The 26,841-nt window shown below is 35.5% G+C and overlaps 1 protein-coding gene across 35 annotated transcripts in view; it reads left to right on the top strand.

The window, feature by feature from the left end:
- Window positions 1-26,841, top strand: part of runx2b (RUNX family transcription factor 2b) — a 284,262-nt gene that overhangs the window by 164,596 nt on the left and 92,825 nt on the right. For 18 of the 35 annotated variants that reach the window (XM_073932312.1, XM_073932283.1, XM_073932295.1 and 15 more), the window contains 2 exons: window positions 15,605-15,725; window positions 20,005-20,120. In XM_073932312.1, coding sequence (XP_073788413.1) covers window positions 15,670-15,725; window positions 20,005-20,120 — 172 coding nt within the window. In that variant the 5' untranslated portion in view covers window positions 15,605-15,669. Of the gene's footprint in view, window positions 1-1,811; window positions 1,922-15,604; window positions 15,726-19,038; window positions 19,785-19,988; window positions 20,121-26,841 lie in introns of those variants that run through there. The other 17 variants (XM_073932296.1, XM_073932315.1, XM_073932299.1 and 14 more) reach the window with 3 other exon arrangements.

Here is a 26,841-nt window from a genome sequence, read left to right as displayed (position 1 = left end):
TAATGGATTTTTAACATGGAATTTTCCAGTCCTGGAAAAATTTTGGAAAAACAGAAAAACCCACAAGGTTTTGGAAAAGTCATGGAAATTACATTTACATTAGTCCTTTAGCAGACGTTTTTGTCCAAAGCGTCTTAAGCTGCAGTCACACTAGAGCTTGTGCTTGCGAAATACGGTGCTGCGAGAAGGGGTGGTATTAAACAATATGATTAGAGGTTAATAAAAGTGAGCGACTGCTCCATATTTAAATTTCGTATTTTAAATTATCTTCTGTTGGTCTAACACAATCACATGATGCGATTTCGCAGGTAAGAATTCACCAAGCTTGAACTTCCGAATGCAGTGAAATGTGAAACTTGTCGCATGTGCTTGTGTTTCTGGTCTGCCGATATGTGTCTTACAAAGCTGCGCCACTGAGACTGTTAAGGGTATCGCAACATTTTACACCTATAAATCACACTATTTCTTTTCTAATTCACTCAGTGCGATGTTCAGACCCAACTGTGTTAACCGCATCAGCTAAACTCTCCCACTCATTTTTTTTCTTTTGTTGTTAATTCCGGAGAACAAACTTGCAAATAACACCGCTTTTCTCCAGTCTACCTCCGAAAGCAGCACCTCCAATTCACATTCTGTTCAAAGTTTCTTTTTTTGCTTGCTTATGCCTTTGCTTTTTCGTTGGGTTTTGCCAAAGTATAGTTATTTGCATATTCATAAGGGGGAGGAGGCAGGGAGGGGTTTTGTGCTCGTGCATATTGCGCTCAGTTTCACGTTCATTCGGATGTACAAAAGAATATGCGTGAGATTCGGCGTACACAGTGTTTCATACATTTGAATTTATTTCTGCGTACACACATTTACAGCTTTGTGCGTACGCAATGTTTTAGTAAGATTTCCACACAAGTCTTCGTACATGAGGCCCCTGGAATTTTTGTAGCAAAAATGTGTATGAACCCTGATTACACATACAAAATACCAATGGGTACCAAAGGGAAATTGGTGTTTTAACAATTTTTTAAAATATACAGTTAAAGTCAGAATTATTAGCCTCCCTTTGATTTTTTTTTTATTTTTTTTTTATTTCCTATAATGTTTTTTTTCTGAAGAAAGTCTTATTTGTTTTATCTCAGCTAGAATAAAAGCAGTTTTATTTTTTATTAAAAACATTTTAAGGTTAAAATTATTAGCTCCCTTAAACTATATATTGATAGTCTACAGAACAAACAATCATTATACAGTATAATGGCTTGCCTAATTACCCTAACCTGCCTAATTAAGCCTGTAAATTGCTCTACTATCTTGAAAAATATTTAGTCAGATATTATGTACTGTCATCACGGCAGAGATAAAATAAATCAGTTATTAAAAATGTGTTATTAAAACTATTATCTTTAGAAATGTGTTGAAAAAAATCTCTCCAGTAAACAGGAATAGGGGAAATGTATACGGGGCTAATAATTCAGAAAAGCCAAAAATTCTGACTTCAACTGTGTTTAAATCTGTCTGTTTAGTTCAATCTGCAGGCTTTTCCAACGCAATATAACCTTGATTTGACCATCTACAGTATATTGTAGCTTTGATTAGTTTAGTTCTGATTATGCGTGTTGTAATGATCGCTTAATTGCTCGATCTTTTTATTAATTGATTTCTAGAGCAAGATTATTCACCTGTTTAAAAACAAATTAAGAAGAGACACATTATTAACATTGTAAAACTAAGCAGGTTGTATTTTTGTAAAATATAGCAATGGTGCTATTTAAGTGTTTAAGTGTTTTGTGTAAGTGTTTAACATGCAATGTTTGTTTTAATAGAGGTCTAACCTGAACCCCTGTGAAAAAAACAGGACCCCATCTTCTCTCCCCTCCACCGCACCACACAACAACCTAAAGAAATTATGCAATTCTGAGTGTGCCTCACACAGGTGAGTAGGCTTGACAAACCACCTGTAGAAAACACACTCTTTCATCTTTAACATTTGCACCAGTTTTGCACCAAACACTGTTACAATTTCTCCACGTTAAAACATAAATAAAGTGCATTTATGAAGTGTGCTTCACACAAGTGAGTGGGCCTGACAAACCACCTGTAGAAATGCTCTTCTTTCTCTAAAAAAACTCTTCCCCTTACTCTAGCACCTAATTTTCCGACTACAAACTAGCATTTCTTGTGTGTATTGCCTCTTCTTGTTGAATCACTGAACTGCAAGTTGTTGAATCCTCAATTGTAAGTCACTTTGGACGAAATCGTCTGCTAAATGACTTAATGTAACCGGTTTGAAAATTAAAGAGAACCAAGTATTCATTGAAAATGAAAATTTAGTTGAGAAAGAGGACTCGCTAAAAAGTCAAATAGGACTCACATTATAATAGTCATTGTTTTTGCGTGAATCATACATGCAGTCATTTAACAGGCCTCACGTGGAGAGAGCAGTGCTCTGTCATCCAGACTCTGAGCAGACAGAGATGCTTTTGTTCACATTATTGTTTACTGCTCAGTGTAGATCACAGTGATGTCAGGCTCGTTTCTCTTTTAAAGTATAAAAAATAAATCTAAAAAAAAGCAGTAAACCATTTTCAGCTTTTACAGTAATCTGAAATGTTCGAGTAGCAAATCATTATATCAGAATGATGTGCAAAAGACCATACACTTAAAAAATTGTTTGTGCTTCTTGTTCAAACCACTTATTTGAAATGATCAACATAGTTCTTGAGTTTTTATTGGGAAAACTTATTTGTTTTGTGTTCAGTCCACTTAAATTTGCGATATTAAGTTAACCTAATCAATTTGTGTTTGGAAAACATGAAGTAATTGTGTGGAACACAGCATTTTTTTTACAGTACACACAAAAAAATGTGCTAAGCTGAAACAAAACAATCATTGATTTTTTTTTTTTTTTTTTTTTGGAGACAATTTCCACTGAGTGGTGCGATACGGCCGTTTCTACTGTCCTAAGGCATACCGCAACGTATCCCTTTTTTGTCCCTCTTTCGAAAGGGTACTAAAACATGAGAAAGGATACCAAAAGGTGGAGCTACATGCGCAGCTGAGCGCTGAGTGGTCACAGAGATGCGTCACGAGCTTGTGGAGCTAGCCAGAATAAAATTGAAGGAACCGCCATGTTTTAAACACACAGCCGAGACATTACACCATAATACTATATGCATATAATAACGAGCCATGGATGATCCAAGCTTAAACAAACCTTGTCGTTGTCTTGATGTACAGACACAAAACCAAGAAGAACAACATCTGCCGTGTCCTGTTGTTGTTTTACAAGGCCGCCTAAAAGTGCGAGCAGTTTCTTCAGGGAGCTTGCGATCACGTCTATATTTGATATAACAAACTTCTTGAGCTTTTGATAATAACGTGTGCCTGATTATTAAAGTGTCTTCGACATCCGAACCTTTCAGAAAATAAAAGGACAAACGCAAGAGTGCAGCACGAACAAACAAAGGAGAAGCCCGACCAAACACTGGAGCAAATTGTTTCAGCAACCTGAATTACGAACAAACTGTCATGTTTATCTTCGCCTTTTGGACTATTATGAACTCAGAATGACAGAATTACTTTCTTACAGAGCTTACATGTGCTGGTGAAGATTACAGACACAGATGAGAGGTTTGCACTGACTGTAGGCTATATGTTGAGTGTTGTGTTTGAACCTAAATAAGGACTAAATGTATGCTGTGTGTAGTTTTTCTGTAATTGGTACCATATCAGACACTGTAACGATCTGTATGTGTTCATATATGTTGCATTTATATATTTATTTTATATAATTGCAGACATTACAGTAGGCTGTTTTGCAGCTATAAACAAATCATGTTTATAGAAAAGTTATAGTACTAAACATTTATGCACAAGTATTTGTGTATAAGGCATCTGTTTTGTGAGAAGTGCTTCTCATATGACATGTGAACAACCCATGCAGCTTTACTGTAAACATTTATTCAAGTGAGAATAACTTTGTGAAACAAGTGAAACTTTCTCTAGTACACCATGCCCACCAAAAGGGTACCCTTGGTAGTGGAAACGCAAGCCTTATAAAGGTGACCCATACCAAACTAAACCAATCAGTGGAAACAGGCCATTAAATTTAAAAAAACTAAGTTAAGTTATTAATAAGTTACCTTCATGTTGTCCCAACACAATACAATTGTGCGATTTTTATTTTATTTATTTATTTTTAATTTTTTTACAGTCTGGAGTAACAATGCTGAAAATTCTGCTTTGACACATCAGGAATTAATATACAGTATGAATATACGATATAGGAAATATACAAGAGTTTAAGTTGTAGTTTATTTTTTTGTATTTGAAAAGTTCTGTTAATGTTTTAATTTTAAAGAAAGTGTAAAATGTTACCCTAAAAACGTAGTGTATACTATATAGTTAAAGGTGCAGTAGGTGATCTGCTAAAATGCTAATCGGATAGCATATTAACTTCGGATGGCAGGGAGGGATAGTGTTTCAAAGCCACACCTCTTGAAATCACGAGCGCGCCCACCGCGACACAACAGCAGACAACCCAGTTGGCCAGGCGGCATGCAGGAATTTCTAAATATTCAGAGTAGCGGTAAACAAAATCGGGAGCGCGTCACAGGCTGTCATTGTTCAGAAATGACCCAATGTGAATATAAAAGCAACTTCAGCTCAGCAAGCAGGCTAGGCGGAATAGCGCTATTTACTGATGTTTTGTTGTTAAACTGAATATAAATCTTCATCCTCGATGCTGTAAAAGCTCCCTTATGAAACTAAAAATAGTCAGATCTAGCTTCCACCGAGAGATTTCAGTGGCTATATTAAAAAAATATATATATATTTGAGATAAATAATTCCTAAATTATCACACATAAATATCAGATACAGAGTTGGAGAAATTTTGATTTATTTTCAAATATTTACCAAACCGCAATTTAAGATTACTTTATTTATAACCGAAGGTAGATTTGATTTGTAGTCAAGAGCTCTCATCTCACAACAGTGCCCCACAAAGGAACTCACATAGTAACAACAACAAATGCACATTAAGACATAAAACGTAAACATAAAGAATAAATAAATAATCACTTTTAGTGTCTCCCCCCCACCCCCCAAAAACATTTTTTTAAATGATCTAAAATATACAAACCACTGAAACATCTCTGCTTTAGTCTATGCCTTATTTAAATGTCTAATGTCTGCTGTTATGAAACTATTTTTGTATTGTTTCGTTCTACAGCTTAATAAGGAATTTTTAGTAACCTTTTTTCATCTTTGCCTTGATGACAGGGCTTAATATTTTTTCATTATTTTGCAAGATGCTAGTATTCAGCGTAAAGTGCAATTTAAAGGCTTAACGGGGTAATTATGGAAAGTTTTGACAAGTGGTTTGTTTTGTAGTCAATCAAGGAAAATAATGTATGAATAAAGATATGAATAAAAGGAGCTAATAATATTGACCATTTTTTCTTGTCGGCTTAGTCCCTTTATTAATCCGGGGTCACCCCAGCGGAATGAACCACCAACTTATCCAGCAAGTTTTTACGCAGCGGATGCCCTTCCAGCCACAACCCATCTCTGGGAAACATCCACATTCACACACACACTCAAACACTATGGACAATTTAGCCTACCCAATTCCCCTGTACCGCATGTCTTTGGACTGTGGGGGAAACCGGAGCACCCGGAGGAAACCTACGCGAAGGCAGGGAGAACATGCAAACTCCACACAGAAACGCCAACTGAGCCGAGGTTCGAACCAGCGACCTTCTTGCTGTGAGGCGACAGCACTACCTACTGCGCCACTGTTAAACAACTAAAGAAACAAAAAATGAATATGAAGTGCTGTGAAAAAAAATGTTTTGCTCTGTTAAACATCACTTGGGAAATAAATAGTTGCTAATAATTTTGTCAATCCATCAAAATCAACTGATATCAGACTTCTAAACTAAAGCAGAAAAAGGCTGAACATCTATATACAGTACGTTTGGTCTTTTGAACTCATCAGGGACAATTTAGAAACTAAACCATGAGGGAAGGATGAATGTTCAGCAAACGTCTGTATTCTTCCAGTGGACAGGAATACAGGGCAGATATAAATCACAGGGAAAGAGTAGAGATGAATGTACATGTACATAAGCAGCCCTTAATGCCCTCCAACAAGTAATTAAACTCGTGAAGGGAAACTTTGAAAATGATGTCTGAAGTTCCCCAGAGACGCTGGCGTTTTGAACTGCTGTGTAGGTAGACTCGTGTTTATCCTGGATGGCTTTCTTGATTAAAATGGCAGCGAGTACGAAACTGCCTGAGTTTGCAGCGGTTAGGCCACTAAAACTAAAATATCTTCTTGAAGCAAAATGATGTTGTTGAGCTGCTTCTTGACTCTTTGCTTCTGCCGTCTTTCGTTCAAAAAATTTTGATTTAATTTCAGCTTGAGGAGTTATTTTTAATGCATGTTGTGCTTGTAAGACTGCCATTCGATATTAAACATCCCCTATTGCCCACCCGAAACCCGCCCCCCGTTCCTTCGCTGAGGGCGATTTTTATTTTCCTTCCAAGCTGCAACTCCAAAAACAGTGGAGCAGACACCACAAGAAAGGCCCTGTAGGTCACTGGAAGATGTAGACGGCAAAAAGAAAAATATCTACTTTCATTTAAATTATACCTTGCAGACCATACTGAACAATTCACATCAAATATAAACATCCTTTTGGAAATATTACTTTACATATTGAGTTGCTCTCTTTCCCTCTATCTATATTTCAAATATTCTAAATATATTTTATATTTTAATTAAATATATGTTTTTGTTTATAATTATACTGAAATACTTTATTATTATTGTTGTTGTTGTTGTATTTTTGTCCTTAAATATATTTTCAGATATTTAAAAAAATAACAAAATAAAGTTTAAAAATATTAAATAAAATGTTTTTTTTTACAAATATATTTAGGTAAATATATTTTAATCTATAAATATATTATTTTATATCTCAGCTAAATATATATTTGTGTATAACTATACAGAAATGTTTTATTTATACAAATATATTTTCAGATATTTCAAAAATAACAAAAAGTTCAAAAACATTTTAAAAAAATTGCAAATGTGTTATGGAAATATATTTTAATATACTAATATTATTTTAAATCTCAATTAAATATATAATTGTTTATAATTATACTGAAATAATAATAATTATTTTTATAAATAGTAAATAGAAATATAATATAATATAAAAATTATAATTATTATTATTATTAATGTTGTTGTTGTTGTTGTTGTTTAATAAAAAAGTCTTTTCTTTTTCTCCTTTTTCTTCTAAATTATGGATCTTTACACATATTTTATTGTTAGGTTTGAAACATCTTTCCTTCTCCCTGAAATACATTTTGAAATATGTTTTAGTATATAGAGATTAAAATAATAATCTGTTAAAATAATAATTTAATAATAATCTAATAATAATAATAACTAATAAGAATTAATAATTAATTGTGTGTGTGTGTGTGTGTGTGTGTGTGTGTGTGTGTGTGTGTGTGTGTGTGTGTGTGTGTGTGTGTGTGTGTGTGTGTGTGTGTGTGTGTGTGTGTGTGTGTGTGTGTGTGTGTGTGTGTGTGTGTTTATATATATGTATATATATATACACACACACATAGTTAAAGTCAAAATTATTATCCCCTTTAAATTTCTGTTTAACAAAGATCAGATTTTTTGTAGACTATAGACTACAGTAGTTCTGTAGACAATCGGAAAAAAAAGCTTAAAGGGGCTAATAATTCTGACCTTAAAATGGTTTTAAAACATTAAAAAATGCTTTTATTCTAGCCAAAATAAAACAAATAATACTTTTTCCAGAAGAAAAAAACAACCAGACGTACTCTGAAAATTTCCTAAATCTGTTAAACATCATTTGAGAAATATTTAAAAAAGAAAAAAAATTCAAAGGGGGCGAATAAACTTTACAATTTGTGTTTTTATTTTTTTTTATTACAGTATTTATTTATTTATTTATTTATATTTATTTTATTATTACCTAGCCTCTCGGTTACTAAATATATTAAGCACATGTTTACTGTAGATATTTGTTGTATCCAGATTTTATTTCTTTACCGGGATGTGCTTTTCTACAGCTTTAACAACAGTATTTTGCAAATCATCTCCTCTGTTATATGACAGATAGTCTTAATATAGTAGATCTCCATCTTCAGTCGATGCTCAATATTTGTATTTGTAGCTCCTGCCAACAGGAACTGCTTGCAAGTGGTGTTTGTTTCCTATAAAAGCATGTTAATTCAGAGGCGGCCGCAGTGTAAACTAGCCTGGCGTTTTACAGATGTAGTCTGTTAAAGTAAATCACTGTACCTGCCTGTTCGTTTCGAATGGCTACGGGAAGGAGATCGTGCCAAGTTTTAACATGTGTGTGTATATGTGATCTCTGTTATTGCAAATGTATTTTTAACATTTCGAAAACATTCTGCCTGCCAAATTGGTCCTTCATTATGTGGTGATCATGAGCAGATTTTTAAATATCGCGTCTAAAATTAACTGACTCAGGAAAGAAGGAAAAAAGGTAGAGCATATTACAAATTAAATATTAATTCAGTTATATTTACATTAAAATAAAGGAAACTGTGCTGATAATGTGTTTTGTAGTGTGTGGGGTATTTTGTGAAATCGGTAATTGTTGATTTTTTTTATTTCCATGTATATGTGTTTTTTCAATTAAGTAAATTTGCAAAAGTAAATTTATCAAACTTTTTTTAACATTATCAATTTAAAATAAAATGTTTTAATATACTCACCGGCCACTTTATTAGGTACACCTTACTAGTAACAGGTTGGACCCTTCTTTTGCCTTCAGAACTGCCTTAATCCTTCGTGGCATAGATTTAACAAGCTACTGGAAATATTCCTCAGCGATTTTGGTCTATATTGACATGATAGCATCCCTCAGTTGCTGCATATTTGTCGGCTGCACATCCCTATTGTGAATCTCCCATTCCACAACATCCCAAAGGGCTAAATGGGCACCCAAAGGGCACAGTCATACTGGTAAATATCCAGAAAATTACTGGATCGACTTTACCGGTAGACCTTTAAAAAGCGCTGTTCACACAGGCAAGAACAATCTGGACTTTTTCCGGAAAAAACCATGCACACATCCATTCTAAAATACTGGTAAATTCTGACATCATTAACCAGAAATGACCTCTAAGGCCGTACTCACATTAGGTACAGTTGCCTCGAACCGGACCAAAGCAAGCTTGTTCCCCCTCCCGTCTCCCCCGACGGCCTGCACTCACACCATATCGGGCCTCGGCACGCTTATGTCATCGCTGCTGCGCTGTTCAGTGAGAAGCGCTGTCACTCACTCAGCAGCACAGTGGAGATTTCTCTAGTTATATCGTTTCCGTTGTTTGTTATGCAGTGACATGCAGTCAAATATTTCGCCAAACAGTCCTTAGGGATGCGGTGACACTCAGTCAGATATTTCGCCGAACAGATCCGCCACTTTTGCTGCTCATAAACAATCATAATGTTCTCGTGCTGCAGGAATGAGGAGGTCTGCTAAAGGTGCGCAGCTGTCGTGCAGTGAGGAGTTTGCGTCTTTTATAAACTACGACAGTTTGCGTTCACTGAACAGTAAGAAAGATTAATAAATCCATATGAAACGGTCGCTTAAGTCACGTCTTGCTTTCAGTTTCGAGCTTTGACGCGTTTTGCACTCACACACAAGCGTACAACGCAAAAGCCCAAGTGAACCGCGCTCAGGCCCACCTCTTCCAACCTGGCCAGGGCCGGCCAAGTGAACCGTGCTTGAGCCCGATTCAGCGCGCACACACTTCTCAAACGATCCGGGAAACGGACCTGGGCACGGTACGGATGGCATAGTGTGAGTAGGCCCTAAATGGCCGTGCTTGTATTTGTAAACATAGAAGGGTTCTGTCATTTGTAGAGGATTTAACCTTTATTTAAAGCTTTAGCATTCATGCAGCTGCTTTGTCTTAGAGACATCCAAAGGCAGAAGTGTGAACTGCAGCCAAATTTGTACACATTTGACTACATTCCAAATTGTGTGGATGTATAAGTATAGTGAACAACTTCGGTGAAAACATGAAGGAACACTTTCACATTTCGAGATTTGCATAATATGTGTGTGTTTGTGTGTGTGCTAGTGCTCACCAGAGCGCTCCTGCACTTCATGTGCACATGCGTCAAGGAACAGAAGCAGAGCTTGAAGGTAAACAAACAGCAGTTCATCATAAGCTTTTTACCATAATTTTTTTCACAGATGGCATTTGGAAGAAAAAGAGAAAATTTATCTGACTAACATCTAGCAGCTAAATGTGTCTGGAAAAATATTCAAAGGCTTTTATTTTCATAAACAGCACGGATGTAAGTATGTCTGAATGTTCTGATTGGCAGACGTCTCACGTCAGCATGTTCTAGACGTGAATGCGCTCTTTCCAGCAATTTTCCTTCTGCATTCAAACAGTACAGCATTCCAGCAAATTGCCAGTAATGTTACAACTTCTCTTTCCGGAAAATTGCCAGAATGAATTTACCAGTATTTTCAAAAAGGGCCTGTTCACACATACAGACTGTCACGATGCTCAATTGCTAATAATGGGCCCAAAATGTGCCAAGAAAATATTCCCCTCACAATTACAACACCACCACCAGCCTGAACCGTTAATACAAGGCAGAATTGAGCCATGTCTTTCATGGTGTTTACGCCAAATTCTGACCCTACCATCCGAATGTCACAGCAGAAATCGAGACTCATCAGACCAGGCAACGACTTTTCAATCTTCTGTTCAATTTTGGTGAGCCTGTTTGAAATGTAGCCTCAGTTTCCTGTTGTTAGCTCACATGAGTGACACCCGGTGTGGTCTTCTGCTGCTGTAGCCCATCCGCCTCAAGGTTCCATGTGTTGTGCATTCAGAGATGCTCTTCTGCACACCTCTGCTCACTGGATATGTTCTCTTTTTCAGACCATTCTCTTTAAACCCTAGAGATGTGCTTGAAAGTCCCAGTAGATCAGCAGTTTCTGAAATACTTAGACCAGCCTATCTGGCGACAATCGTGCCACGTTCAAAATCACTTTTCTTCCCCTTTCTGATGCTCGGTTTGAACTGCAGCAGATCATCTTGACCATGTCTACGTGCCTAAGTGCATCGAGTTGCTGCCATGTGATTGGCTGATTGGACAGGTGTTCCTAATAAAGTGGCCGGTGTGTATATATTAAAGTAGAAACTTTTAATCGAAATAATTAAGCAGTTTTAAGTAGAGAAAGAGACTAGGGCTGCACAATATATCATTTCAGCATCGATATCACAATGTACACATCCGCAGTAGTCACATCATAGCGTGCCCAATGTCCAGTTATGATTATAGTTGATCAGGTACAGTAGTTTGTCATTAGTCTGTCTGTAATGTAGCAAAAGTTTATCATTTGCATGTTTTTAGACCTGTGATAATTATTAAGCATTTCTAAAGAGCTTAAAAGCACAAGCATTTCCAGTGTTTGATGTTTCAGATTATAACGATAATTTAGATTCAGGGCTGCACAGTGGCTCAGCAAGAAGGACGCTAGTTCGAGCCCTTACTGGGCTCAATTCTGTGTGGAGTTTGCGTGTTCTCCTCGTGTTGGCATGGGTTTCCTCTGGGTGCTCCAGTTTCCCACACAGTCCAAAGGCTTGCACTATAGATGAATTGGATAAACTAGAGTATGTGTGTGAATGTGAGAGTGTATGGGTGTTTTCCAGTACTAGGTTGCAGCTGGAAGGGCATCTGCTGTGTAAAATTATGCTGGATAGGTTGGCGATTCATTCCACAGTGGCAACCCCTGATGAATGAAGAGACTAAGCCGAAAGAATTGAATGAATGTTATTCAACATGTTATTCTCTTTGTCAATTACTTCTATAACAAAGACTAAACGGTGATATTTTGCATTAAATTTATTAATCCATGTATCTGAACACTATGAATTCTTTAAAAATCAGAAATGCACTGATTAATTATTACTTTTGTATTTATCTATGCTTGTAATTAAAATTGTGATATGTAGAATAATCCTAATCAGCCTAAAATGATGATTTTTTTTTTTTTTTTAAAGTCATCCGGTGAAATTGTAATCGCTAAAAATATTGCAGAAAAACAAGATATAGCAATATTTATTACTTCCCAATACCATGCAGGCCTAAAAGAGACTTATTTAAAACTCAAAAGTATACCTTTGAAGAGTCGTGTACTGCATCTACTGTAACCATGCCTTATTCATGAACATTTAATGACATCAGATGATGATAATAATGATCAAACAAGTGGCACAAAGTCACACTGATATGCATTCAGTTATGAAGGACAATGATTGCTATTTAAATTTGCGTGATACATTTGTGATGTGGGTGTGTTGAGAGAATGAAGTATTTACACAAGAATCGGTAATGAGCTTTGAGCCTCTGGGTATGTCACGAAAATGTTTATTACTTTTCATAATTAAGACAGACGGCAAAAACAAGCCATAAATTATACATGCTATTTAAAGTGCAGAATGAATTTTAAATTTTAAATGTAAAAAAATATATCCATAAATTATTCCTTTTCTGCATTTTGTGATTCATGTTTGTATTTTTTCCTGTTTATTTATGCTTTTGATTTGCATTATGGGACATTGATCTTTCTTCCAACAACTTACCCTAAAAAGCTTTATAAAGGTTTTTTTATTAACATTTTTAATAGATTTAAGGGATGTATTGTCAGAGTTGGTGTTGTGTATAATGCTGCAAAAACTTGTAATAAACTGCTAGTGCATTTTCTCCTATTTTACAGATTTATTTCTCTATATATGATTTGTTATGCATTATACAGTATTATTTCAAACTTCTAAAATTTCAATAAGTCACTCAGAGCTGAGATTAAACTCCCATAATGCAATTCACAAGCGCAAATAAACTGAAAACACTAGTTAATCACAAAATACAAAAACGAATAATTAAGAGTTTTTTTTATTCAGTTTTCTTTTGTACGTCACAATTGTTGGTGCTTTAAATACAGTTGTGGTGTTTAGTATTGCCAAATTCCATACAGAGGTTGTTTGTAATCGCATATGTTATAGTTAAACTGTGATTATGGGGTGAAGCAGTGGCGCAGTAGGTAGTGCTGTCGCCTCACAGCAAGAAGGTCGCTGGTTCGAGCCTCGGCTCAGTTGGCGTTTCTGTGTGGAGTTTGCATGTTCTCCCTGCATTCGCGTGGATTTCCTCCGGGTGCTCTGGTTTCCCCCACAGTCCAAAGACATGCGGTACAGGTGAATTGGGTAAACTAAATTGTCTGTAGTGTGTGTGTGTGTGTGTGTGTGTGTGTGTGTGTGTGTGTGTGTGTGTGTGTGTGTGTGTGTGTGTGTGTGTGTGTGTGTGTGCGAATGTGTGCGGATGTTTCCCAGAGATGGGTTGTAGCTGAAAGGGCATCCGCTGCGTAAAAATTTGCTGGATAAGTTGGTGGTTCATTCCGCTGTGGCGACCCTGGATTAATACAGGAAAATGAATGAATGAACTGCGATTATAATGCTGCAGCGTTTTCCTTAAACTGGAATAATGGACCTTATTCTTCACGTACGAGTAGGTGCAGTCATTGGAATCATTTTGGCTTGAGAATTCCGGTCTTAATTCCCTTTTTTATCAGGGCCAATCTGTATTCAGAAATTGTCAAGCTACAAAGCTTATTGTGATAACAAGAATAGTGTAAATGCTTTATTATAGTGCAAATTAGGAACACTTGAATCATACAGTAGTAAGTCCTGTCTTAGTCACAGACTCATCAAACTGTGACTTTGTTTGTTGCAAATATGTGCCCTCTAATGGCTAAAAATCACATGTTTACTTGCAGGAAAAAGTCCACCTCTTTTATTTCATTTTATTTTGATGTCATTTTGGTGGGTCGTTGATCAGGATGTACACTGCTGTTTAAAATCCACCTCTTTAGTGTATCCTTCAGATTCTTACTCCTTTACCTCCATTATTATGGCTTATTAGGATTTCAAGAATAGTGCAAATGCGTTATAGTAGTGCAAATTAGGAACACATGAATCATTTATAAAGTAATCATTTATAATATATTTAGTACTGTAGGATGCAATAAAGACCACAACCCCCATGATTCCACACTTGGAGTCATTAAACTGCACCTTTATTTGTTATGAATATGTGCCCTCTAGTGGCGAACATTACATAACATGCCTTTGAAGTCCGCCACTTTTATTTCATTTTATTTTGTTGTCATTTTTGGTGGGTCATTGATCAGAATGTATAGCACTGTTCAAAAATATGTGGTATATTATTTAGGGTAATGCTCACTCACTTGTCTTTGGCTTATTCCCTGCTGTATCGGAGGGTATCCACAGCAGAAAGAGCCACCAGTTAGGTTAGCAAATTTGTAGAAATTCCTAAGCTACAAGCTTATTATGATTACAGAGTAGTGTGAATGCATTGTAATTGTACAATAAGGAACACGTGAATCGTTTATAAGGTATACATTGTATATAGTCCTGTAGAATGTAATGAAGACCTCAACTCCATCCAGCTGTGCCTTTGTTTGTTGTGAATATGTCCCTCTATTGGTGAACATTCCATACTCCGCCATTCAAATCTACCTCTTTAATGTATCTTTCAGATTCTTACTCTTTTAATTTTGTGTATAGCTTATGATTTCAAGAATAGTGCAAATGCATTTTATTAGTGCAAGTTAGGAACGTGAATCATTTAGGAAGTATTTATGTATAGTGTATATAATCCTGTAGGATGTAATGAAAACTAATACTCCCATTATTCCACACTCAGTCATCAAACTGTGCCTTTGTTTGTTGTGAATATGTGCCTTCTAGTGGCGAACAATACATACTATGCCTTTAAAGTCCCCCTCTTTAATAACTCTTTCAGTTTCCTACTCATTTAATTTTATTTCTATAGCTTACTATGATTTCAAGAATAGTGCAATTGCATTATAATAGTGCAAATTAGGAACATGGAATCATTTATAAATTATATAATATATATAGTCCTGTAGGATGTAATAAAGACCACAACTCCCATGATTCCACACTCAGAGTCATTAAACTGCACCTTTTGTTTGTTGCAAATATGTGCCCTCTTGTGGCTGAAAATTACATATTACGCCTTTGAAGTCCGCCTCTTTAATGTATCTTTCATTTTTTTACTCAATTGTATTTTTATAGCTCATTATTATTTCAAGAATAATGCAAATGCATTATAATAGTGCAAATGGGAATGCGTGAATCATTTATAAATAAGTTAATTAATTAATTAACTAATTAATTTAGCATCAGTTCACTTTCTTCTGAAGCTGCATATGCATAAAACAATATGACTCATACAACAGTCTTTCGTTTGACACGTAACACCACTTGTATACATTATTAGAGGAAAAAACAACACCGTTTTGCTCTATAAATGAAACCTGGTTGTCCTGGCACTGAATGCATTTGCATGTAAATAAGTTTGCATGGAAATAAAATATCTTTCTCATTCCATGCATTCCAGACTTTTGATCTGTTGTAACGACGGCATTCTTTATGTGTTTAAACAAATGCCTACAAGCAGGATCCTGGAGGCAGCGGCAGGCGGAGCTGTGTGTTTCGTGTGAACGCAGTGAGTCAGTGAGCGTGATGGGGCTTTGTCACATGTTTGGGAGGCATCTCTTCTTCGCACACTCAACTGTCAGGTACAAATAATGTATTGCCTTTTACAGGAATCACTCATTTCAGGAACAGAGAGACCGACTCATTTGTGCGCGCACACGCATCTGTGCCAGGCATATGTTGTGTCTTTATGAGTAAGAAAATGAAAGAGGAGAGGGGAGTCCTTTCAGACACGCCTACACATTATTATATATTTATATTTTTTATTTATTTATATGTATACACACACCGGCCACATTGTGGCTTTATTGAAGTTTGCAAAGACATTTAAAGGGACAATATATACAATTTTGCTGGCTTATGTACTTTATCCTAAAAGTTTCAAAGAATGTTCAAATGCAGAGAAATAAGCTATTTTAACTACAAGGAATGGGACCTCATGTACCTTCGATTTCCAGTTTGGTTTTATAGAACACAGGGAAACACTAAAGACGCTTTAATATGTTGTGTGTTTTATTAGACTGCACAGAGCAGCATTTTAAAAAAACAAATCTTAAAATGCATCCAGTATGATAAAACAGCGCTGCTTCTTCTCTATGTGATTATGAGCTGAAGAACCGGAAGCTGTGGACCGTGGCATAATAAAAGCTCTGCTGCTTTCATGCCGCATCAAGCTCGTCTCTCATTAGCCCCTTTCACACATACAGACCTTTCCAAAGGTTGTATGTGTGAACAGGTCCTTTTTGAAAATACCGGTAAATTCGCTCTGGCTATTTTCCGGAAAGAGAAGTTGTAACATTACCGGCAATTTGCCGGAATGCTGCGCTGTGTGAATGCAGAAGGAAGATTACCGTAATAAGCGCGTTAACATCTAGAACGTGCTGACGTGAGACGTCTGCTTTAGCCAATCACAACAGTCAGGCGCATTTACGTCCGCGCGGTTTGTGAGAATAAAAGCCTTTGAATATTTTTCCAGACACATTTAGCTGCTAGAAGTTAGTCAGATCACGTTGATATGTTCTTCTTAATGCCAACTGTGTAAATAATCATCGATGAGATGCTTATGATAAGCCGTTGTTTGTTTACCTTCAAGCTTTGCGTGTGCCTGTGAAACAGCCTGTGAGCGCCTGCACACGCACATATTATGAACATCTCGACATGCGAAAGTGATCCTGCGAAAGTTGTTCACAATATTGATCATCCACAGAGTTTGTAATTTAAAGTCCGCCTCTTTAATGCCTCTTTCAGTTTCTTATTTTAATTAAATTTTCTGTAATTTTAGTCTTCATCATTGATTAGGATGCTTACTGTCTTTTAAAAAAAACTTGTGATAAATTTAATTAGGTTAACGCTCACCAACTTTTCCTCAGCTTATACTTTGCTTCATTAGAGGTCGCTTTAACAGCAAACTGACACCACACTTGACATTATTAGTTAATGTATAAACCAACAGTGAGCAATGTGTTTGTGGTATTTATTCTTACATTCTTAAGAATTATTATTAGGTGAGCCTGGTTTTTCCTTGAGTTTTTTTTTTTTTTTTTCCCTCTTCCCTTCACTTTCGTCAGTTGGTGAAGTCGCCACTGGCTTGCTTGGTTTGGGACTTGTGGAGCTGCACATTGTTAGGTTTGCTCTTCAGTGTTTGGACTTTAAGAAGTGAATATTAAACCATACTGAACTGAACTGAACTTCAACTTTGAAAGTGGACTGACACATTTTCAATTTACTAGAACTTCTATGTTAAGCTGCATTGACACAATCTACATTGTAAAAGTGCTATAATTAAACATGAATTGAATTGAAGTTATTATACACCTGGAAATTTGAGCTCAAGAATGTTGTGAACGTACTCCAAAAAAAAAAAAAAAAAAGACCACCAAACTTACTGTCCTCAAATAACATCAGCTCATAACAATGATGGTGGTTGTACTACAGAAAAAGCTGTCATAATTTAACATATCACTCATTTCCAGCAGTCGGCTCTCCTCACATCACCTCAGGGTGAGCAGAGACAAGCAGCCCACGTCCACCAGCTGGAGAAAGATGGAGAGCTACAAAGAGCACAGGAGGGAAAGAAGAGCCCACATACGGTTGAAGTCAGAATAATCAGTCCTTATGAATTATTAGCCCCCCTGTATATTTTTCCCCAATTTCTGTTTGACAGAAAGAATGTTGTTTTCCCAATACATTTCTAAACATGATAGTGTTTTCACACCTGCCTTTTTTAGTTCAGGTAAATCGCACTAGAGTTCGTTTTCCCTGTTGGTGCGGTTCGTTTGGGCAGGTGTGACTATAGCGATCACACTCGAGTGCGGACCAAAAGCAGACCAAAAAAGCGTATCAAGACCTCCTTGAAGAGGTGGTCTCGGTATTCTTTCAAACGAACCCTGGAGCGGTTAGTTTGTGGTAAGAATATGATCCGAATTAAAACAGAGCCAACCGCAAAAAGTTTCGCTAAATTAATTCACACCTCCTCCTGAAATGCCTTGTGAAGCGCCTTCGCCATTAGCAATGCATTAAAATATTGTTTTCCAGCCACAGCCACACTTCATTCTCAATGTATAGTTTGTCTAGAGTGATGTATACAAACTATATAGTATACTATGACCAGGGATACAATCAGCAAGCGCAGTCATCCCTCCATAGTAAAAAGTGACATTTTGTGTCTGCCGGTTTGTTTACTTGCGGGAGTTCCATTGGCATTTTCTTGCATTTTAATTTTGACCAATGGAAAAGCAGTTTAGGAAATACGTTCAATAACATCTGGCCAATGAGTGATGTGGATTTGTCACATGACTGCATTTGGTTCTTTTCAATTGTTATTGCTAGATCGGATATGGTTGTGGCTGGAAGTTAAAGAATATTGTTTATATTATTTATTTTGTTTCCCATTTATTGTATTTTATTAATGTCTACACCCATCCCAACCCTGAACTCAACCACCAGTAATGTAAAAACAGTAGTTGTACCGAGTATTATTTGTTTCATCAATAAACCCAATAAATTGTATTGTTTAAAACCTGCCCCCACTCCAAACCTAAACTCAACCAAAAATATAAAAATATTAAGTATTGTTATACAGTGTCATAAAAAAATGCTGCTATATTTATGTGCGTATCGCACTTCCGACCGGCCTTGTATCCGAACTAGACTTTACCCTTTTCAACTGGTTTGGACCAAAGCAATTAGTGTGGTGTGAAAAAAGGACCCAAAAATGGCAGAAAATTGCTAGGGTGTATCATTTGTTGCCCTGGGTCCGGACCAAATGAACCGAACCACAGATGTGAAAACATCCTAAATAACTCATTTCTATTGACTGATTTCTTTTATCTTTGTCATGTTGACAGTATATAATATTTTACTAGACATTTTTAAGATACTAGTATTCAGCTTAAAGTGACATTTAAAGGCATAACTAGGTTAATTAGGGTAATTAGGCAAGTTATTGTATAACAGTGGTTTGTTCTGTAGATAATCGAATAAAAAATATTGCTTTAGAGGGCTAAAATATTGACCTTAAATAATAAACAAATTAAAAACTTCTTTTATTCTAGCCAAAAAATAATAATAATAAAAACACTTTCTCCAGAAGAAAAAATATGATCAGAAAAACTCCTCTATTAAACATCATTTGGGAAATATATGAATAAATTCAGAGGAGGGCTAATAATTTTGACTTCAACTGTGCTTTTTGTGTGGAGAAAAAGAGAGAGAGAGAAAGAGACGAGTGTTCACACCCCCTCCGAAGCCTCATGACTCACAAAGGGGTGAGCTGCAGCAGCAGCATCACACACACAGACACACACACACACCCCTTCCCTCTCCAAGTGCCAGGACGAGCCGGCAAAACCACGCTTCTCCAGAAGAAGGAAAACAGAGGGAACGGCAGCGCAGAAAAGTTGGCCCACACGACTCAGTCAGTGATGTCACGAAACATGTGACCCTGCTTCTCCTGTGACATCGTTCTGAGCGAAAGAAAAAAGATTTTTTAAAGGCTCGTGCCTCTTTTGGGTTTGTGTGAAGGCTCCGCTCACCTCCCGAGCAACCACAGAACCGCAGAAAAAAAAGGTTTTTGCATGCGGAGCGTAAATGGTTAATTGTCGCCGGGTTGTCAACTTCAGGTTCGAGGACCGCACCAACCAGTAAGTACGCTTCAACCGCACTAGCGAGCTTGGCTCCATCCTATCCAATAAGGCGACAGATTTTTGCTTCTTTTTTTTTCCTTTTTAAAACCAGACCTGGTCATTACTTGTGGTCATGAAAATAGTTGATACAAAAACGCATTTCTTGTGGATGTTTTTTCCTTTTTTGCATCTTCCCCCTGCTGGCACACACCACCACCACGCACTCCTAACCTAAAAGGCGTCAAGGGTCACCAGAAACCACGGAGAGGCCAAATTTGGGAGCGAAAGTGGCGACCATGGCGTCCAACAGCCTGTTTAGTTCTGTGACCCCATGTCAGCAGAACTTCTTCTGGGGTAAGTGTCCTGCTTTTTTCCACTGTATAATAAGCAACTGAGTTTTGAGAGGGAACAATCATGTGTTGATGTTTACAAACATTCGGCTAGGCCAGCTTTCCTGACTATGTGGAGGAATGTTGTGAGGTGGTGCTGAAGAATTATTATTTTCTCAACATAACTGCATGCATTAAAGTCAAAGAGTTTGAAATGCAGTTTTAATAAGGCAAATGAGTGAATGTTTGACATACACTGTTAGGTTAGTGGGTGTGTGCAAGCTGAAAGCCCAGAGGGGTTACAGTTGAGAGAGTCACCATATTAACGATTTATTATTGTGTGCACATGCATTTAAATATGAAAGTTATTCTATTAGGTCATCTCATGCATTTGTCTATTTGTGATCACTGTTGTCACCTTACTTGAGCTCTTTATGGATTCTGTGCCAGATACTGTACAATAAGTAGCAACAATGCTTTAATATAGTAATGTACAGCAAGTGTGTAGAATATATATGAAATCAGAAAGAGCTTTTTTTGCCTGGTATGTCTTTGCCACATATGAGGAATTTGTGTTTGTGACAGAAGCTTCTACAGTGCAATAGATTGACAGAGACAGGACAAAAAAATGGATAATAAATATATTTTAAAAATAGAAGTAAATAGTGAATCCAAATATAGAAATTGACAATCGTATGGGCAGGTATATTACTATATACAATGCTATATGTGTGCAGCTGTTGGCATGTAAAATGGGTCAAAGATATAAACACAGCAGTGTAATGTAGCTTTAAATTGACTTATTTTGAGTTCTTTTTACCCAGATTTATTCAAGATCCCTACTAGAATGTAGTTTAATGGGGCAGTAGTTTATGTATAAACACAAAAATGCAAATTTAGGACTTTAATCTTTTTATAACATATTAAAATGACCCCATCACTGAAAAAAATCATTCAAAGATGATTCCTAAATTTTCTAATTTTTTACGTTAAGTGGTTGTAAATAATTGATTTGGGCTAAATTTAAACAAACAAATTATCTTGAACGTTTGTTTGTTTAAATTCAGCCCATATCAATTGTGTGCAAAAATTTTGCAGAATAATGTTTTTCAGTATATATAAAGATTACAATGCAGCACTAAAAATACTAAGTGTTATTTAATATCTTTTTTCTTTGCCACTATCTTTAAAATTACCAGGTTTTACCCATTTGTGTGGAAGTTTTTTTGTCAATTAAGTGTTTTATTTGGTCGTTGAATAAACTTACAATAATCACAGATTCCAGGATTAGTTTTCTGATATGCATACATTTACAAAAACAAAACAAAAACAAACACCCCAACCACAGCTTGTAAGTACAATACAGTGATAATCAAAACAACCTTTTAGTTACAATACATTGCTTTGGGGGGAAGAATTCCCCATGAAGTGACAAAAGAAAGGGAAAGATGTTTTTTTTATCATTTAAAATATAATAAAAGTTCACTCAAAAAAATTTTTTTATTTATTTGCTTGTTCAAACTAATTTAAAATGAGCTGAAACAACACAATTTTTGAGACTTCACTGGGACAACTTAATTGTTTTATGTTCAATCCACATACATTTGTTAAAAGTGTTAAGTTAAACGATTTGTGTTGGGACAACATGAATAAATTGTGTATAACCCTGCATTTTTTACAGTGTATATATCAAAAAATAAGTGTGTTTCCTATTTGCATGACTATATTGGTTACATTAAATGAGGACAATTATTTAACCCATATTTTGACATCTTATTTTTATAAATATTTCTATGTAGATTATTTGTTTACATTTTACAATGAGGTTTCATTAGTTTGTGTCTTTACTAAAAATGATTAAGAATGAACACTACCAGTGAATTCAATTCAAATCATGTTTCATTCTTTTACAATGTAGCTTCTGTCAAAGCAGCTTAACATTGAAGTTCTAGTAAATTAAAAATGTGTCAGTCCAGTTTTCTAAGTTGAAGTTCAGTGTGGTTTAAAAACATTGATTAATCATAATTTAACATTCATTAATGCAATATTATTATCAAAAGTTGTGCTTGTTAACATTAATGGTCTGTGAGTTAGCATGAAAAAAATTATTTATGACTGGATTTTAATTGAGTAACATTAACAAAGGTGAATTAATGCTGTAATAAATGCACTGTACATTGTTAGTAAATGCATGAACTGATTTAACTTTACTGAAAAGCGTTACTGATACATATCTAAAATCTGTTTTGCAAATTTAGTGTCCCCTCTTGCTCCATAAATATGAATTATAATAATTATTAAGTCCAAAATAAATTGCTGTTCACTGTTGTAATATATTATATTTGACGACACCTGATGCCGAGCAAAAACATACCACGCTATTATGCCACTATTAAATGCACAAAAATAACAGGCGAGCACAAATCCATATTGTGCATAAAGAAATATGACTTTCCCACGTCACGGAGGAAAAGTAAGAGAAGCCCATTCATTCTGATCTATGGGTTTTGCCGATTCCTCCAAGAGAAATGTTGTAAAGCCGTTTTCGGGTCTGCTTTCCAAACACAGCTGTGCGCGGCCTGCTCTTCTCTGACTTTCTAAAAGCCAGAGCCCACTCACAGTAATCAGTGTTTCTCGATTAGCATGTTAACCTCTGGCCCTCTGGAAGCTCTCTGGGGTGAGAATAGACCCGGGAAGGGACGGGGTGAAGTTTAGCGCCTGCTGTAGAGGAGCATGACTTCATGTGGTTAGTGCAGAAATGCAGATGCACAGTAAAAGCCCACCTGAGACTGCTAGACTTCTCAGATTCAGCATGGTTTTGCTATGACATGATTTTGCTATTGCTCTGTATTATGTATTTTAAGTAGGTTTTTAGGCAGCAAATAATTTACGTTGACCTTTTTTGTTTAAATTTAAGATGTTTATTTTAAGTTTTGTTGTTTAAATATGTTGACTTTAAATTAGCTGTTTAGATTGTGTTTCTGATGCATGTGCTAAGTTACTTTTGGGCACACTATTAAAAAATGCTTGCTTCCAGACAATTCCTTTATATTGTCCCAACAAAAATAGATTAAGTGGAAATTTAAGTGGATTGAACATAAAACATTTAAATTGACACCAAAAAAAAAAAAAACAACCTCAAGAAATGTGCTGATTCAGCTCAAGCTTTAAATTAGTAGTTTAAAGAAGCAGCAAAAGTAATTTTTGAGTGCATTTTCTTAGTGATCTTTTTGTGTTACTTGTGTTGGATGATTCTTATTATTTTCCACACTTTTGTTTGTATTTACTTTTTACAAGACAGAACAGTTTACCAGAAAAAAAACACATGCTAACACATATCATTTCATAAATACACATATGTCAATCTGCACATACATTGGATTATTTTTAATTAAGTCATTGGTCAGAAAAACAACAATTTTCATGCTTTATTATTATTATTATTATTATTATTATTATTGTGCAATGCTGTCAAAAAACTGCCACTTACAGGTACAGGTTTCTCAATACATCCATACCAAAACACATATATTTATTAAAACACAATTACCTATATATATACACCACATAATTAATTGAGCACACCTCAGTTTGAAAATGAATATTTTACAAAACAGATTTATTAAACAGATATATTTATTAAAATAATATTGTAGTCATCAAGTGTATTTAGAAATTGAAAGATAATACAATTACATTTAAGCAAAATATTGCAAAAAAAAAAACTACAAACTAAATGTTTCAACTAAATGTTTCCATTTTGGGCGACGCAGAAGCGCAGTAGGTAGCGCTGTCACCTCATAACAAGAAGGTCACTGGTTCAAGCCTCGGCTGTGTGGAGTTTGCATGTTCTCCCCAAGTTTGCATGGGTTTCCTCCAGGCGCCCCGGTTTACCCCACAGTCCAAAGATATGTGGTACAGGTGAATTGGGTTGGCTAAATTGTCCGTAGTGTATGAGTGTGTATGGATGTTTCCCAGAGATGGGTTGCAGCTGGAAGGGCATCGGCTGTGTAAAACATATGCTAGATAAGTTGGCGGTTTATTGTGCTGTGTCGACCCCGGATTTATAAAGGGACTAAGCCGAAAACAAAATGAATGAATGTTTCCATTATTCTAATCTTGATTTTTTCCCCTTAAATTTGTATTTAATATTTTTCTTTAACATATAAATTTGGCTGTACTAATTTTTGGACCGTTATCGCAAGTTATTTTGTTAGATTAGCTCAAGATTTACATTAGATTATAATATTGCATGGATTACTATTAAAAATATAAATTTAAAAGATAGATTTGTACTTATAGGTGGGGTCCTTATATATGCTGAGCACTGTAAATCTCTCCCTATTACAGTTCACTTTAATTGGGATGGCTTTATGTTCCCTACAGATCAACCATTTTTCCCCAACCTTCCTGAAAATATCAATTTGGATGAAGCCTATTTTTGCTAGTTGTGTGTGCTTTCTGGTTATTATTTATTGATCAGGTCAAAGAAATATATTGAATTTAATGGATTTCATTTAACAGATAAATGTTTTTAACTCTTAATGAGTTCCTTTTAAAAAGTTGTACATTGAGGATAAATATATCTGTCAAAAGGTTAAAAAAGTATATATTTTTGTTTCACTGGCAGTTTTTTTTTTTTTTTTTTTTTTTTTACTGCTTGATGATAACTACCAAAAATGACTAAATTTAAATATTTTAGCTCTTTAAATTACAGAGTTTACAATGCTGCTGTTTATTATTATTAATTTTATTTATTTATTTTTTATGTGAAATATGTTATTTGCCATGTATTAAAGGCAATGGATTACTTTGTAATTAAGTCAGTGGTCAGAAATAATGTTAATTTTGATACATTTTTTTTTTTTTTGCACAGGATCTCAATAAAAAAACCTCACACATACAGATTTTTCAATACATCCATAAGCGCACATTTTTATTAAATCAATTATGCTTATTGGAATAACACAGCCAAAAGTAGAAACTGAAAATTAAACAAAAGACATAAATGTTCACAAATATGCAAGCGTTTTATACTGATAATTTAGACTGAACTCTGTATTTAAAATTATATATGTATTTCTACATACATAGTACATACATATATAATTTTAGATTAATCTTTTCATATAAATGTGAACTGTTCAATATTATTACCATTGAAGAGCAAGAAGCAGAAGGGGGAAAAAAAGAAAGCAAACCCAAACAGACACATTATATTTCATTCAGGCTCCACTATTGAGGGATTTGGATTTAATTAAGTAGAAAACATTCTCTGTAACGCTGCCTAATGGCAGATGGGTGTGGAGTAATTGTCTACATGTGTGGCATGAGACAGACTCGCTAGGTTTCTCCAGGGCATATTTTGTTGCTCATTATCAAAACCGAGCTACAGTATTGACAATTATCCCATGGTAGCAATTATCATTTAGCGAGAATGCAAGGGAGACGTTTCAAAAATGAGAAAAGCTAAGATTGATGAAAGGATGACAGTTTAGTAACTCTGAGCATTCCAGAGAGTTCAAGAATCCCGAATAAAGTGAGCGCAACATCAGACGAGCATTAAAATGCAGCTTCTGTTTCATGCATCGTCTTCTCAGATCCCAGCGGCCGCCGTCATTCCTGAAATGTCTTAAAAGCAAACCAGACTCGCTTTTTTTCCAAAGCAGCGGCCGCGCAGGGAAGCCCTCAAATCAATAGGTAATTGAAGCGAGGGGAAAATCTCTGACCCTGAGCTGCAGCATCTAAAAATATCATCAAAGCCATATTTATTTACTGCTGTTTAATTGTAGCTGGCGTGCAAACATGTCATTTGGACAGCAATTTTTAGATATTGAATGGTCCTTGGGGTGTATTCATTCGCTAATAGTCAGGTGGAGATTTGCGCACACACTGTGCCTTTTGTGAGAGGGCTTTTGAGGTTATGGTCTTGATTGATCAATGTTGCCCAATTATGTTAAAAAATATCATAGAAGTTCTAAATGAAAAGTCAATGATAACTATCTTAGATTATTGAATAAAAGTGGCTTTCTTGAGTTTATTTTCTGAGTGAAAAGATGTTAAAGAATTATGATGTCAAATTTTAATAACTTAAAGATAAGATTATTTATATAGCACATTTCATACATAGTGGCAATTATAGGCGTTTTACATAAACAGGAATAAAAGAAACACATTTAAGGAAATAAAAACAATAAAAATGATTAAAACAGAGTAAAATAGGTTTTAAATGAATGAAAAAGGAAAAGACACTATAGTGTGATCTGATAGACTTAAAAAAGCTTATTTAGTTAAGGCACAGCTAAACAGATGTGTTTTTAGTCTTGATTTGAATGTGCCTAATGTTGGAGCACATCTGATCATTTCTGAAAGCGGATTCCAGCAGTGGAGTTCTAGTAGCTAAAAGCTGATTCACCCTGCTTTGACTGAACTCTTGTAATTTCTAATTTACTTGATCCTAATGATGAGGTCCTAGGCCATTTATTGATTTATAGAGAAGTAATAATAATTTAAAATCTATTCTAAATGTAACTGGAAGTGTAAAGACCTAAGGACAGGTGTGATGTTCTGATTTTCTAGTTCTGGTCAGAATCTTGGCAGCAGCGTTCATCACAGTAGTCCATCCTGCTGCTAATAAAAGCATGAACAAGTTTCTCTACGTCCTCTAACTTAAACATACAGGTGAAAATTTACATGGCTTTGAGGCAGTGTCTCGACATTGCCATGATTGGTCATTTGCATTGTTA

This window comes from Danio rerio, chromosome 20, assembly GCF_049306965.1.
Source record: "Danio rerio strain Tuebingen ecotype United States chromosome 20, GRCz12tu, whole genome shotgun sequence".
Taxonomy (NCBI): domain Eukaryota; kingdom Metazoa; phylum Chordata; class Actinopteri; order Cypriniformes; family Danionidae; genus Danio; species Danio rerio.
Note: the sequence above shows the minus strand (reverse complement) of the source record. Positions and strands in the feature narration are given on the sequence as shown.